Genomic DNA, 14,228 nt, shown 5'->3' with positions numbered 1-14,228 from the left:
TAGATTTTGTGATAATTTAAACATTTTGCAAAGTCGCATGCATTTTTTTTTTACCACAAACTTGTCCTAGGATTCTCTCCAAACCTACACAAATTCACAAGAGTTTGAAGTTTAATAATTTGGAGATTTCTACAGTGTAGTTTCCACACGCCAATCAAATCAAGAGTCAGAGATTCCACTCCAAATCTGAATATAAACAGATCCAACTTATGAATTCTTCAGTGCAATGACACCCCAATGTATCCCAAGCAGGTATGGGGCAACACAAACATCTTGGTGCACCCGCTTTACTAAGGGGCGCTATAACAGGCACATACCCCAATTGTCCAATTAATGTGAAACTTGGTACACATCTATATGCATATATGGAACAGGACCTACAACAGGGATATTATATTAAAAATATTGCCATTGGCCAATCAGCATTCAGTACACATTTCACAGGCTTAGCATTGGTCAATCCACATGAAATTTTAATGTTATTGTCATGTATACATTCTCTAAAACATAGTCAAGTTTCAAGGGAATAGGGCTCTGGAGGTGCTATACTAGAATATCAAGTATATCTATCTATCTAGCTAGCTATCTTACATAATTTCACTTGGCAACACAAACTTGGACTCAAATGAATTTTTGCAGGAGTCCAAACAACTTTGCAATTGCTTTTCAAAAATGTTTCATTTTGTCAAATCATCATTATTCATAATATAAGAAATCAAATCAAATCAGGTCTTGAAATAATCTTTAGAATTTGAAACTAAATAATTATCAAAAACATTTTTACTTTTTGACTGTATGTGGCTGCAACACTTTGATTAAAGGGGTGCCAGTATCACTTTTCTGAGTCATAACACTGAAATGATATAGTTTGTCTGATATTGACCAGAATGTAAATATATATTCACAGTACCATTTTGGGGGGGAAAAAGCAAGGTTTGAGGCAAATCCATTCCAGGAGGCATTCAACATTGCAGAATTACCTATTTTGCTTATAATCCTAAGTGTCACAAATGCTAGGACACAGGTAGGTTTGGATCCAAATGGTAAAGACTTTAATGGGATCACAATACAGGTAGGGACCGTTTGAGGAGTTAATAGGATTGGCATTAGCAACCAGGAGATCACGATGCAGAGTGGTCAAATCCAGGTTCACAACCTGGCAGAGTCCAGTGTGAATCGAAGGGCTAGGAGCAAGGCATAGTCTTGGGAGGAAACAGAAAAAATCAACAGAAGAGAACACTTGGTATGCATACTAGCATGGCAATACTTCACAAAGAGGTCTGGGAGAACAGGAGTCTTTAAAAGGGAACAGATGCAAAAAACAGTTGTCACTCATTAGTACTCAGGAGAAGGTGATCTAGGTCTGGGTGCGGTAAAACTAGTGGGCTGGGCCAAATTCGTAACAGAACCCCTGCCCCCTCTGACAGGCGGCTCCAGACAACAGAGAATGAACTACCCTCAGCCTGCCCCAGCCTCTGGGACTGGGACAGTCTGGATGGGCGGCATGGAATTCAGAGATGAGTGAGGAGTCCAGTATGTTTCCTGTAGGCACCCATGATTGTTCCTTCGGTCCATACCACTCCCAATTGATGAGGTATTGCCGGTGAACCCTACACCTGCAGGAATCCAGGACAACTCATACTAAATAGGTAGGCTGGCCGTCTATATGTAGAGGAGCAGGAGGACTGGCAGGAGCAAAACCTGCAGAGAAAGGGCTATAGTGAACAGGTTTTAGCAAGGAGACATGGAAGGTCGGATTGATACGACTGCAAGGTCGGAGCTGTATACGATAAGAAATCGTGTCTGAGTACCTTAAAGAGGCCGAGGTAATGGGGGCTTAATTTACGGCCAGAAGACCCCAATTTCATGTTGTATGTGGATACTATAGTCTTTGATCCAAATGGAACACAGGTGCAAAACATCGGCAGCGGTTTGCAAACATTTGCTGCAAGTGGGTTTAATTGAACATGTGCTCTTAATTCAACTAATGTTGTTATTGTCTAGTGTCTGATACTGTCACTTCAGCACTCACATACACTCTTAGAAGAACCATGCCAAAGGCACAAACTATACTGTACATTTAACTAAGGCTTTTGTTTGCTACATAGCTTTTGCTCACTATCTGGGTTGTTGACTCAAAGAGGGTGAGAAAGTGAAAAGCACTGTATAAGGGAGCTTTACCTGACTTTTGAAAATAAAGCTCAAGTAAGAAAATAGGACCACTCATTTTACTTCATATTCTAGCTAAATAAATAGATTAGTGTAATTTATTAGTCCTGATCTTAGTTTATTCATCATTGTACTTCTCCTACAAGCTTACACTAAATTACACCTTTTGTTTTTTATGGAACATCCATGTTCTGTTTTTAAAACAAAAATATTACATCATACATAGTTATTTAGAAATAATAAAATCAAGCTTCTGATGTCAATCACTGGGGACAGAAATCCAGTCAGTCAATCTCAACAGTGTTGAATAAAATTTGAAAGGTGCTTCAAAACATCTGAAAGAGTGCAGTAAAAAAATAAACAAACATGCAATAAGAAGAGTGAAATAAGAGCAAATCTGACAATAAGCAGGCAGGGCTCCAAAATAATCTTGATGTTTTAGTCATTGTGATCTGCTGCTGTATCACCAGGACAATTCAATTTTAAATCCTCCTCATCTGTGAAAGGAAATGGATTATACAATCATAATTCTACCTTTCTGCAAATGATATATCTAACAAACAGACAAACAAGAATGAATAAAATCTGCTTACCACCATATGCTGTCCCACACCATAAGCAGTAGAAATGCATACTTCTTAAATATGATGTGATAAACTGCAGCTTGACTAATGGCTGAAAAAAGTAAACAATATGACCATAATTTTGGCATGTAATGTTGTAAACACACGCAGATCAAATTGGTCTGTAATGCTTTTGTAGATATGCAAAAAGGAAGGAGTGTTTTTTTGTCACTTTTGTCACTGTTGAATGCACAACACTGGTGTTGCTTAAATGAAAGATATTTAACTTTTTTTTTTTAATTGTGCTCTTTGAATAGAACACCTAAATTCAACTTTTATTGGGCTGTTGTTTTTTCCACTACTAATGACCGCTAATGCCCTACAGCGACATTAATGTCCACATATGTATAAAGCTAAATTTGAAACACAAGAAGAAGCAAATTTCTAATGTTGGTTCTTTCGCCAATGCTTTCTTTTAAAACTTACTGTTAATTCCTCCTTCTCTTTACTTCCCTCAATGGTGGACTCATCACTATGATCACCATCTTCATCCTTAATTACTTCAGGCCAGTACCAGCTGTCCTTTGGTACAATCATACCCTAGTCAAGAAAACAAGATCATAACTTCAATGTACACAGAAACATGCATAAAAGAGAAGGGGAACATCATGTTTAAATTTTTTAGTCCAGGAGACCTTTTGACTGTCAAGCTGTTCACAGGCCTGCTGGCTCTTTCTCAGGTCTTGCTCTGTTTGGTGCTTGTCTTTTTCTGATCTCTTGCGCTCTCTGTGATAGATAGATAGATAGATAGAGAGATAGATAGAGACAGATAGATAGACAGATAGATAGATAGATAGATTACTGCCACCCTCAATTAGTATAAATAACATAAGAGTTATATTGTCACAATTAGTCCCTCCCAGCTTCCATGTTCTGTGTTTTCCCTGTCTTGTGTATTTTAGTTCCATGCCAGTTTCGTTTTCTCTGCCCCTCATTTGATTTTCCACACCTGTCCCTCGTTTAGTTTATGTATTTAAACCCTGCCTTGTGCCCTTGGTCTTGGCTGTTCATTGTTTATTTAAATCTGTGTGTTTATGGGTTTAATAAATGTTTTTGAAAGCCCGTCTCTGTATACCTGCAAGTTTGTATTCCGTGTATCCTAGCCTTCGAGTTTCTTAGCCCCTGAGTTTTTCCTAGTCTTTGTCATAGCCTGCTTCCCTTGATTGCCTTAGTGTATTTCTGCTTTGTTTCTCCTAGCTTTCATTTATCCTAGTCCTTGTCTTGTATATCATGTATCCCCGTGATCTCTGTGTTGGCTCTATGACCCTGGACTACTACGACGACGCTGATTTTGGATTTGCCCATAATAATCTCGCTTTTCTCTGCACATGCGTCCGCCTCCTTACCACTCACTTACGTATATAATACACATTATTGTTAGTGAAATGTTATTTATACTTATTACTCTAACAAATTTATTATTTTGTAGACAAAAACACATGCAAGTATTTTTTTCTTCACAAAAATAAGTGTGCCAGTTAGTCATTTTGATACATTGTGCAGGCTCCCTTTATCAAGATAACACCAATGAGTCACCTAAAATGCATACAGTAAGGGATTAATAGCATATAGCATTCATCCAAGCATAATATATCTAATTCTCTAAGAATTCATGGTTTCCCTTATGGACTATCTTTAGCACATCCCAGATATTTTTAATCGAGTTTAAGCTTTTGAGCAGTACTCTGACCTAATATCATGGTCTATAAGTCAGGGCCAGACCAACGCCTAAGCGAACTATGTGCCTGCTTAGGGCACCCATTGACACCAGAGCGGATACACTTCTGGAGTAGAGATAAGAAAGATGAAAACAGAAGATGAGGAAAAAAAACAAAAAGATAATGGTATGTTGTTTTACAGTTATTGACAATAGTCACTAGAATTAGCGGATCCATACTTAAGGCCCAATAAAGGCTTGGGCTGGCTATTAAGGTTTTAAATGTCCTGGAGTTCCTGATGGTATGCATGCTTAAAATATTTCTCAAAGCCTTTGAAGAAAAAAAAAAAAAAAAAAAAAAAAAAACACCCTTCAATGCAGCACCACTTCAATTCAAACAGTCAAAACACAATGCATATTTTATTCAAAACTAATGTGGAGTGTGATAGCTGACTATCACACAACACAAGCACATGGCACTTAAACTGTCCCTCATAGAAAGACTTAGGAAGAATTAGGAAGAATTTAGGAGCATGTCTGCATACCTGAAGTCCTCAAAAGATTTCTTCTCTATCTGTTGTTTCGTCTGCTCTTTTTTTCTGTAATTTTCTAATTTTTCTTCTGCCTTCCTTTTCTTGAGCTCCATCATTCCAATGCCCCCTCGATCTAATCAACAAAATATTTCAAGTTTTCAGTGCTTCATGTATTCTATGTCAGATCAGAACAATGACAAATATTTGCCATAAATAACTAGGTATAAATGCACTAACCTGTTTTGATATTGATTGGAATTGGTTCAACTCGTCCACCACCTAAGATGTTAGAATGATATATTAATCTTAAAAAGTTTAACAATGATTGTACTGTGGAAGCTCAGAATAAGACAATGACTGCAAACCATTCTGAATGTATTTATGAGTCTAATAGTGCACCAAAAATTATTATTATTTTTTTTTAAATCAAGGCACCACATATTCTGATAGTGAAGGGGCCAAATATTTATTCGGGTAAAGGAGCTAGATGCCAGCAACTCAGCAAGGTTAGAAAACTGTGATCATACTCTGCAGTGGCATTTTCCATTAAAAAAAGACAATAAATGCATTAGCACCAACCTTCTTTTCCTAGGCCTTGTCCTAGTTTGTATCCCATCTTACTTAACAATGCAAAACCTTTATTTTCAGAACTTATGGAGGTCTCCAGTGCAGCATCTCGTCTATCCCGCTCATGTTCCTTGTAGCTTTTCTGATTATTCTGAATATTTTTCTCTTTGTGGAGTGTCTCTCTCCTTAAAGCCTCCTTTGCACGTTTCACCATTGGCATGCCAGGCCTAACATCCATTCTGACAAGACATCAAATATAAAATAACTAAGGAAAGACATTTACATATTATGCTCATGCTGCACATTATGGCTTTTAAATATAACAAATGCTTAAATCTGTGATGTCTTCATATTGTACACTGTGGTGGTGGTGTACTTGCAGCTGAGTGAAATAGAATTTTGCAGTTGTGAATTAATTTAATAAATTACACAAAACCCACAACTCCGAAATTATGCATTTAAATCAACAGTGTTGTTGACTTGTAAGTTTAACATTATGTTCATTTTTAATTAATGATCCTAATACTGTAAATTGACCAGGCTTCAATATTGCATGACACTGCAAAAAAATGCATATCTTACCTAACCCGTACCTTGCTTACCTCATTAGTACATACAGAATAAAGCCAATGTGATTTTCGAGAGAAATCTCAAGAAAATCTCAAGGCTGCCCATTAGGTGGCTGGGTGGACTGCTAGAGAAACCTTGAAATACACATGAGAAATACAGCTCATATTTTAAGAATTTTTCAGGCTGCAACCAGCTTTTCAGTCACCATGAAGTCTGACATGTGATACTAGTTTGTTACTCAAAGCATGACATATGGATGAGCACTGAACATTCTCTAGAATGTCTCTTAGGTTCTGTTACTCTTCTTGGCTTAGTTTGACATAAACAGACCATTTCTAAACCAACTTATCACAAACAATTAATTTTTGCATGAAATCTAGGGGCAGACAATTGTCAAAAAAAAAAGCCTATCAGCAAACATGCAAGGGTATTTTCTACTAACTGCTTCAAAACATTCTTAAAACAATGTACTTTATTAATACCTGTCTGTTTGTAGAGTTGTCACACTGCACTAATCCTTTACACTAAACAGAAATTTGTGTCATTGAGCCACATCACAGGAACACAAACACCAGGTAACTAACCTTTTTGCTCAAAAATCACACGTGCATCTCTAATCTAGTAACTGAAGAACAAAGGCATCCAGCATACACATAGTGGAACAGTATTCTCACTAGGTGCATTAGCCAATTTAAAAAATGCAGTGGCCTCTGACAGCGCCTTCTCATGTGCTACATAGGCCATGATGGATGAGTGCAAGTGGCTAGAATTCAATACTTTTTTTAGTACTAGTACATCAACTAGTAGTCTTTCGAAACATTTTGTTACATTTCCATGTGTGAACATAACAGTATCTAATAGTTAAAGCCAACTTAGCATGCAATATACTTCAAATGGCATCTGAGGCCAAGATCCCTGCAAACCATAATGAAACAATGTCTTTTGCTAATGGCCATGACTCATTGTAGGACTGTTAATTTTAGTTTTACCATGTCAATTTGTTTAAGTAATGAAAAAAAAAGACAATTACTGTGGTCAAATTATTTATAACAATTACACTTTATTTTCTATACAAAACAACTGTCATTTTTGTGTGGAATTAAATCTTCAAATACATTATTTTCCTTCCTCATAAGGTAAACATTTATTCAAACTGGAACATCACATCCAAATCTGGTCCTGGATTTTGTAATTGATGTAGTTGTTTTAAATGATTAATGTAACTGGTTGGCCACTTTGTAGCATGACTACTTTGTGATCTGACTCCTAGGTAAAGGGAAGGTAGGAAATTTGCAGGACCTGGACCTGTGATTTGAATACTTGTGCTTTAGTTGCTCAAACTTCAGTGCAACTGCAAAACTGAAGCCTTTATGAGGGCATGACCAAGTGGCTTTGTTAGACTTTGCCTGACCTACCGAGGCCCTTCCTATCTTGGTTGCAGCCTGTACTAGAGTCTATTCTTGTTTTGAGAACCCCCCGCTTTTATACATTTGTTGACGGAGTAAACACTTAGCATTGTTGTAAATGTACAATATATCTTATGTCAAATATATACAAGAACATTATAAATACACTTGCAGATAGATTTGCATGGAGAAAAACAATATAAGGAATAAAACGTATAGCAACGATGCAATAAGGAAACTACTGGTTATACAAATATGTATGTGTAATGTTACGTTTATTATTTGAAAATAACCGTATTTTAGAACATAAAATATTATTTAAAACAATTAACTAAAAGAGCAAGTGCTTCATTGTTGATTTAAATGCATTTAAGACCCTTTTCATTTGTACCCGATCAAAAGAGGATGCATATCTCGGTGGCCATGTAGAATTTCTCTCAACACCGGCAGCCTTTCGAAATAACCAAATATGCTTGCTAACCTAGCTAACGTTACTCAAGTTTCCCAGTCAATTAACTCGGGCTTGCAACTTTATAGCGTTAACTAAAAACAGTTCGACTTAGCTGTTTAGACGACTAAGAACATATGTAAGGCCACTAAACAGTCACAGTCGAACAACTTACATTTGGGTAAGAAAAGCATCAGACATATAATCCTCTTCGTCATTCGCCATTTTTCTTGATTACACAAAGGAACGACGTGAAACCAGCTACCAGTGAGATATACGTACGCCGCATTTGCAATACTCGTCAAAATAAATGTCCTAGTTAAGGGGGTCTTTTTAAGGGGGAATTCACATTAAATATTCCTAGTCAAGCATCAGTTTATAATAATTTTCGGACAGTACGTGCACAGAATTTAGGCTGAAAAGATTGAAATAAGATTGTTAGCCTTTTTCTGGCATACAAGGTAAAAATATTATAAGTATCTTCCTAAACTCAATTGTATTACTTCTGTATTACCTCCAGAATAATCTTTCAGTCAGAAAATTATGTTCAAGCAAAGTTAACATTAATATATTTTATTTGAAAATAAGCATCTCATTACATGTACCCATTTACTTTTCTGTAGCCCTTAATAGACATTCTCTTGCAGGATGGATCCCAGACACATGTATACCTCAGGACAAGATTACATTTACAGCAGTTAGCTGACACTTTTATCCAAAGCAACTTACAATTATGAGTGAGCCTACATTGAGCAATTGGGGGCTAAGGGCCTTGCTCAGGGGCCCAACAGTGGCATCTTAGCTTGAACCAGCAACCTTCTGATTACAAGTCAAGTACCTTAACCACTGAGCTACCACTGCCCAACTAGGACCTCTAGAAAGTTGGACTAGACATTAATTGCTTATTTTTTTCATTTATTTTTCTCTTTAAATTGTTATTATTGTGGAGACCATTGTTGGCCAGAGCAGGATGCCCCACCCCCTGTAAAGATGCTTTATGACATCTGTTGTAAAAAGTGCTGTAAAAAATACATTTTGATTGATTGACTGATTGATTTAGTTCAAAATATTAGAATCACTGTTCAGAAGAGCTGAACAAAATTGAAATATAGATTCACTTCCATTCAGACTTTTCATCTTTAACTTTCCCCTAATCCAATCTATTTTCATCTACAGAATCAACAATTATTTAAATATTCTGGCTTTCAATACAAAAATCTCATTGGATTATATTTACATTTCCGAAACTACCATTTGTACATCCCAATTTCCTCATAAAATATACTTTAAAAATGCATTTTTACAAACATAGAAAAAGAAGAAAATGAAAAACAATAAAACATTTCACAAGTGTTTAAAAAGTGTTTTTAAAAGTGTTTAATAGATTGAATATTAAGAAAATATCAAGCAGCAAAATTCAAAACATAATACTCAGGCAAGCTGTTGTGAGGTTTTGAGGATTTTATTTCATTGTATATATTTGGATCATGTGCCAAAGTTAGTCAAGCTTAACAGAACTGCTGAATGAAGATGGGCTTAATGAGGCAGTTCATGATGGATTAGTTTGTAGTATGAGCCACAGGAAGGACAGCGCTGGGGATCCCCAGCATGAAGCCAGAACCAGACAATAGCAGTGTTGTCCTCTTCACCTTGAAAAAGAATAAAGGGAACTGGTGTTCAACTACAGTTTTTGCTATCAGACAAAATAGAGACATAACCACACCACATGTTGCCAAGAACTCTGTTCACCATAAAATCAGTTTCCAGTCAAGTAGTGAATTAACTGTTCATGTTCATATTTTGTTCATGTTTGTTCACAAACTAACACTATAACATGGTAAATCCATGAGACTGCTATATTTATTGCAATTACGGAGTACTTTACACAGTTTTCTTTCTTTTTGTACAGTGTGATGTATCTTACAGAGGCACCCAACAAGGCGTTTATCACTGATGCCAGGGACAATGTGAGGGTCCTTCTTAGTTCCAGCATACTCTTTTGGCTTTAATATGCTGTAAGGGTCCTATTACAAAATCAAAATTTGTAAATATGATTTCCAGTCTGTGTACATGTTTATCACAAAAGTATCATTAGCCAAACATGGGACTTCTTTTTACCTCGCCCTTTTTCATAGCTTGCAGCACCCGTCTTTCTAATCCTACAGCCTGCTCTTCATTTGTTGGAATACCTATGAAGAGAAGAAAGAATACATTTAATTGTAACGGTGAGCAGTAAGGAGGTGGACGCTTGTGCGGAGAAGAGCGAGATTTATTATGGGCAAATCCAAAATCAGAGTCATAGTCATAGTCCAGGATCATAGAGCCAACACGGAGATTACGGGGACACATGATCAAACAAACAAAACACACGAAGGCAAACAGGGGAAGCAGGCTATAACAAAGGCTAGGAAACACTTGGAAGCTAAGAAACATGACCCGTCCTGGTCCGGTTCTTGTTCCTGGCGTGAGAGACGCCGCCCGTCCTGTTACCAGGTTTGTTCCTGTGGCCAAACCTACGGACCTCCCGGACACGTCACTGAACACCGCAGCCTGTCGCGATTAGTCCCTCCCAGCTTCCATGTTCCATGTTTTCCCTGTCTTGTGTATTTTAGTTCCATGCTATAGTTTCGTTTTCTCGTGTTCTCGTTTGATTGCTTACTCCTGTCCCTCGTTTCTGCCTTGTTAAGTTCATGTATTTAAACCCTGTTGTGGGTGCTGTGTCTTGGCTGGTCACTGTCTACTTCATTGCGTTTATGTTTATTTTAATGGTTGCGTTTATCTGTTTGGTGAATGTTTTTGAAAGCCCGTATATGTATGTATTTAAGTTTGCAATCCATGCGTTTGTGTTCATCCTAGCCTTCCTTATAGCCTGCTTCCCTTGTTTGCCTTCGTGTGTTTTGTTCGTTTGATAATGTATCCTTGTACGCTCCGTATAGGCTCTATGACCCTGGACTGCCCTAACGACTCTGATTTTGGATTTGCCAATCATAAATCTCGCTCTTCTCCGCACATGGTTCCACCTCCTTACCACTCACCATTACGTTAATATAGAAAGTGTTGCCATTAAATAATTGAATGGGAAATATACTTTGCATCTTCTGAATTCTGGCTGAGAGTACCCTGTGTACATATGTGCTGCTGTTTCTTTCTGTATCTTTTTTGTTGTTTTTACTGTCAGTTAAGTTTACTTATTGGAAATCTCAGGTTACTCTGTGCTGTGTGTAATGGTGCGTGGTAAGGTGGCGGATGCATGTATGGAGAAGTGCAAGATTTATTAGGGACAAATCCAGAGTTGCAATCGTTGGAGTGGTCCAGGGTCATAGAGCCAATACGGAGATCACAGGGATACATTACAAAGAAACACTACAAGGGAAGCAGGCTAAGAAACAGGAAGGCTAGGATAACAAAACAGGCTAATATAAACAAAGGCTTTAAAACACAGACTTGCTTTCATACATCCACCAAACACAATGAACACACAGAGAATCAGACAGGGTCTACAGCCATGAACTTAACAAGGTAGAAACGAGGGACAGGTACGAGCAATCAAACGATGGGTGCAGAAAATGAAACTATGGCATGGAAATAAAATACACAAGACAGGGAACATGGAACATGGAAGCTGGGACGGACTAACCATGACAGTACCCCCCCCCCCCCCCCCCCAAAAAAAAAGCACAAAAGCATGCAACACCAGAAACCACCAAAAACAAAATATGACTAGGACGAGACACCAACAGAAACAGAACGGGTAAGATGCGGAGCAGGGACAGGACCCAGATGAGACACAGGAGCAGAAACAGGAGCCAAAACAACAGAAGTAGCACCAGGAGCAGACACGGAAGCAGGAGCAGAACGAACTACAGAAACTGACTGATGATGAGAAAAGTGCCGGTATGGAGGACGAGGATTACAACAGTGCAAAACAGACCAGTCCAGGGATGGGAACAAAAACAGACATGGGCACAGGGACAGAAACAAAGGCAGACATAGGAATCGGAACGGGCACAGAAACGGGCAGAGGGACAGACAAAACAACAGGATCAAAAACAAAAGCAGGCAACAGAAAAGGCAAAAACAACAGGGCAGCAAGAGCAGGCAACAACGGAGACACAGGAGGCACGCGGGGAACAGGAGACATAGGCCAAGGCCAACACCACAAACTGAACCAATATTACTGCTCTTCTAAAAGCACATTCTTAGCTGTATTTGCACATTAATTACAATATGTTTACAACTCCACAGGTCACTTTTATTATTCCTCACTATTCCATACAAGATGCCCTGAGCCTTACTGCCTTATATCCACTGGGTTATCTCTGTGCTGCATCATAATGTTTTGAGTTCTTCTGCTGGCACTTTTTTTGAGTTTGCTTCCTTTTATTTATCTTTTGCCAGCTTGCCACTGTGCCTTTTGTTTATGCTAAAGAGAATAAAAACACTCCAAACTTGCACTTGTGTCTTGTCACAATTACATGCTTATGCAACACTACTGACCCAAAATAGACTCTTTTTTTTTTTGTTTCGTGCTTTTGATTGACAGTAAATTTTGACTCTTACCTGTCTACCATTGCAGGGCTATGGTGTCTTGCTACATGCTAGCACAATTTATTTTGTTTCCATTCATGCCTGAATTCTACCTATACGAATGCTACCTATATATTTATGCCAGTCATTTGGCATTACATTTACCCTTTCTCCAGATTACGACTCTCTTTCGACTGCTCATTGGATTCTGCAATCTCTTTGGAACTAGTAAATTGCGGCATCTCTCAGCATGTTTTCTCACTGAGACAATTGAAGTTTCTCAGTCTCAAAATGACAGTGACCAGTGGCTATAGTTTTATAGCTAAGTCTTGGCCCCAGAATAAAGGTGGTGGCCTAGATGCTGTTTATTGTAAGGCACTCAATCTTAGCCTCTCTAAAATCCTCAATTAGTATAATTTGCATCTTTAGGCATGAAACAGGCTGTTTCAGTCCTGTTTTCCTGTTTCTGTTAATCAACTATCTACTGACATCTGTTCTACTGGATTTCTGTTGTTCACATTGTTAAAAATCCATGATCATGTACTCCAATTCTCTGAGTGGTTTCTCACCAGTATGCACAAGAGAAAGCTGTGGCAATACATTGCAAAGGTAAAACAAACCTGCTGAGATTATACAGGCTCACAAAATAAGTAACAGGTGAGTCTTGTTTATACTCTGGAGAGGATGATCTACTGATGCGGTGCAGGGTGTCTTTGGAATTCTGGAATGTTGAAGCATTGTCTATACTTCTCTGTGTAACAGAGAACCATGTTACACTGTATTACTGTTTTTTTTTTTTAATGGAAACCAACAACCATTCTAATTTGCCTTTAGAATTGTCCTAACTCTCTTGTGTTTTCTTTAAATTGGTGTGCTGTCAGATCCTACAGGTGAAAGGTTAACTAAAGTAGTGTGCTTCAATTCAATTCCTTGCCGCTGTGCTACTAGGGTGGTCCAGGCTGGTCCAGACTTTCTGTACACCCAATCCCATTAATCTGGGCCAGGCTCTAAATTTGAGCTTGGTTAAGACAGGGAGCAAAACATCGACAGACACAGGGATGGACACATTGATGGGTACAAGCACAGACACAAAGGTGGACAAAGTGACAGGGACTTGTACAGTGACAGGAACAGGAACATGAACAAAATTATACCATGGGTTGTGAAAAAGTACAGGGAAGCTGGCAGGAACCCCAGCCTTCTCCCAGTCGTCGGCTGGGTCGAAGTCTGACTCTGCTGTGGGGGATCACCCTTCGCAGATTTGGGTGGCGCGCGGCTTTTCTGGCTTTGGAGCAGATGCCTCAGGAAGCGCACCAGTTGTTTTGCCTGTTTCTGGGGCGGGCATTGGTGATGCCTCCTTCTTGCCTCCTTGAGGCTTGCACGTAGGCACACAAGCTCTGGAGCTGTGTGCCTTAGGTGAGGAAGTGTCCTCGGATGATGACAACACCGCCTCTTTGCGAGTCATATGGGGCAGCTTGCTGACTCTAGTGCATCATGCCTTGGGCGCCATCGCTCTTGGAATCTGTCGACTATGTGTCCATCACAGAGGGGGAATCCTCCTGGAGAGCCTCCTCCACCTCCATTACTAAATCCCCCAAGCAACCTCCTAGTCTGACCGGAGGATGACATCGTGGTACTCCTCACTCCGTTTGTAATCCCCGTAGCCCTCCCGGTAGTCCCAATATGGATAATGGACCCTGCAGAGTCTGAACCTGGATACTGGTCGGA

General features: G+C 38.8%; 2 protein-coding genes across 5 annotated transcripts in view; both read right to left on the bottom strand.

Annotated features, from left to right (window-relative positions):
• Nucleotides 1-1,029: 1,029 nt before the first annotated feature.
• On the bottom strand, nucleotides 1,030-8,239 carry gpatch11 (G patch domain containing 11). 4 transcript variants are annotated; one of them, XM_027014097.3, is made up of 9 exons: nucleotides 8,149-8,225; nucleotides 6,132-6,253; nucleotides 5,562-5,788; nucleotides 5,220-5,261; nucleotides 4,995-5,115; nucleotides 3,428-3,518; nucleotides 3,219-3,332; nucleotides 2,763-2,844; nucleotides 1,030-2,666 (listed from the first exon to the last, which is right to left on the bottom strand). In XM_027014097.3, the coding sequence occupies exons 3-9, from the start codon at nucleotides 5,785-5,787 to the stop codon at nucleotides 2,608-2,610; spliced, it is 735 nt and encodes a 244-aa protein (XP_026869898.2). In that variant the 5' UTR covers nucleotide 5,788; nucleotides 6,132-6,253; nucleotides 8,149-8,225; the 3' UTR covers nucleotides 1,030-2,607. The 4 variants fall into 4 exon arrangements, with proteins under 4 accessions (XP_026869898.2, XP_026869899.2, XP_026869897.2 ...); XM_027014098.3 differs by having other exon boundaries at nucleotides 6,143-6,253; XM_027014096.3 differs by having other exon boundaries at nucleotides 6,152-6,253.
• Nucleotides 8,240-9,416: 1,177 nt separating this feature from the next.
• Nucleotides 9,417-14,228, bottom strand: part of cox5b2 (cytochrome c oxidase subunit 5B2) — a 7,844-nt gene continuing 3,032 nt past the window's right edge. Inside the window, exons 2-4 of the mRNA XM_027014084.3 lie at nucleotides 10,092-10,162; nucleotides 9,898-9,997; nucleotides 9,417-9,622 (exon numbers count right to left, since the gene is read on the bottom strand). Coding sequence (XP_026869885.1) covers nucleotides 9,510-9,622; nucleotides 9,898-9,997; nucleotides 10,092-10,162 — 284 coding nt within the window. The 3' untranslated portion in view covers nucleotides 9,417-9,509. The remainder of the gene's footprint in view (nucleotides 9,623-9,897; nucleotides 9,998-10,091; nucleotides 10,163-14,228) is intronic.

This window comes from Electrophorus electricus, chromosome 12 (assembly GCF_041902795.1).
Source record: "Electrophorus electricus isolate QZ-2024a chromosome 12, ASM4190279v1, whole genome shotgun sequence".
Classification (NCBI taxonomy): Eukaryota; Metazoa; Chordata; class Actinopteri; order Gymnotiformes; family Gymnotidae; genus Electrophorus; species Electrophorus electricus.
Note: the sequence above shows the minus strand (reverse complement) of the source record. Positions and strands in the feature narration are given on the sequence as shown.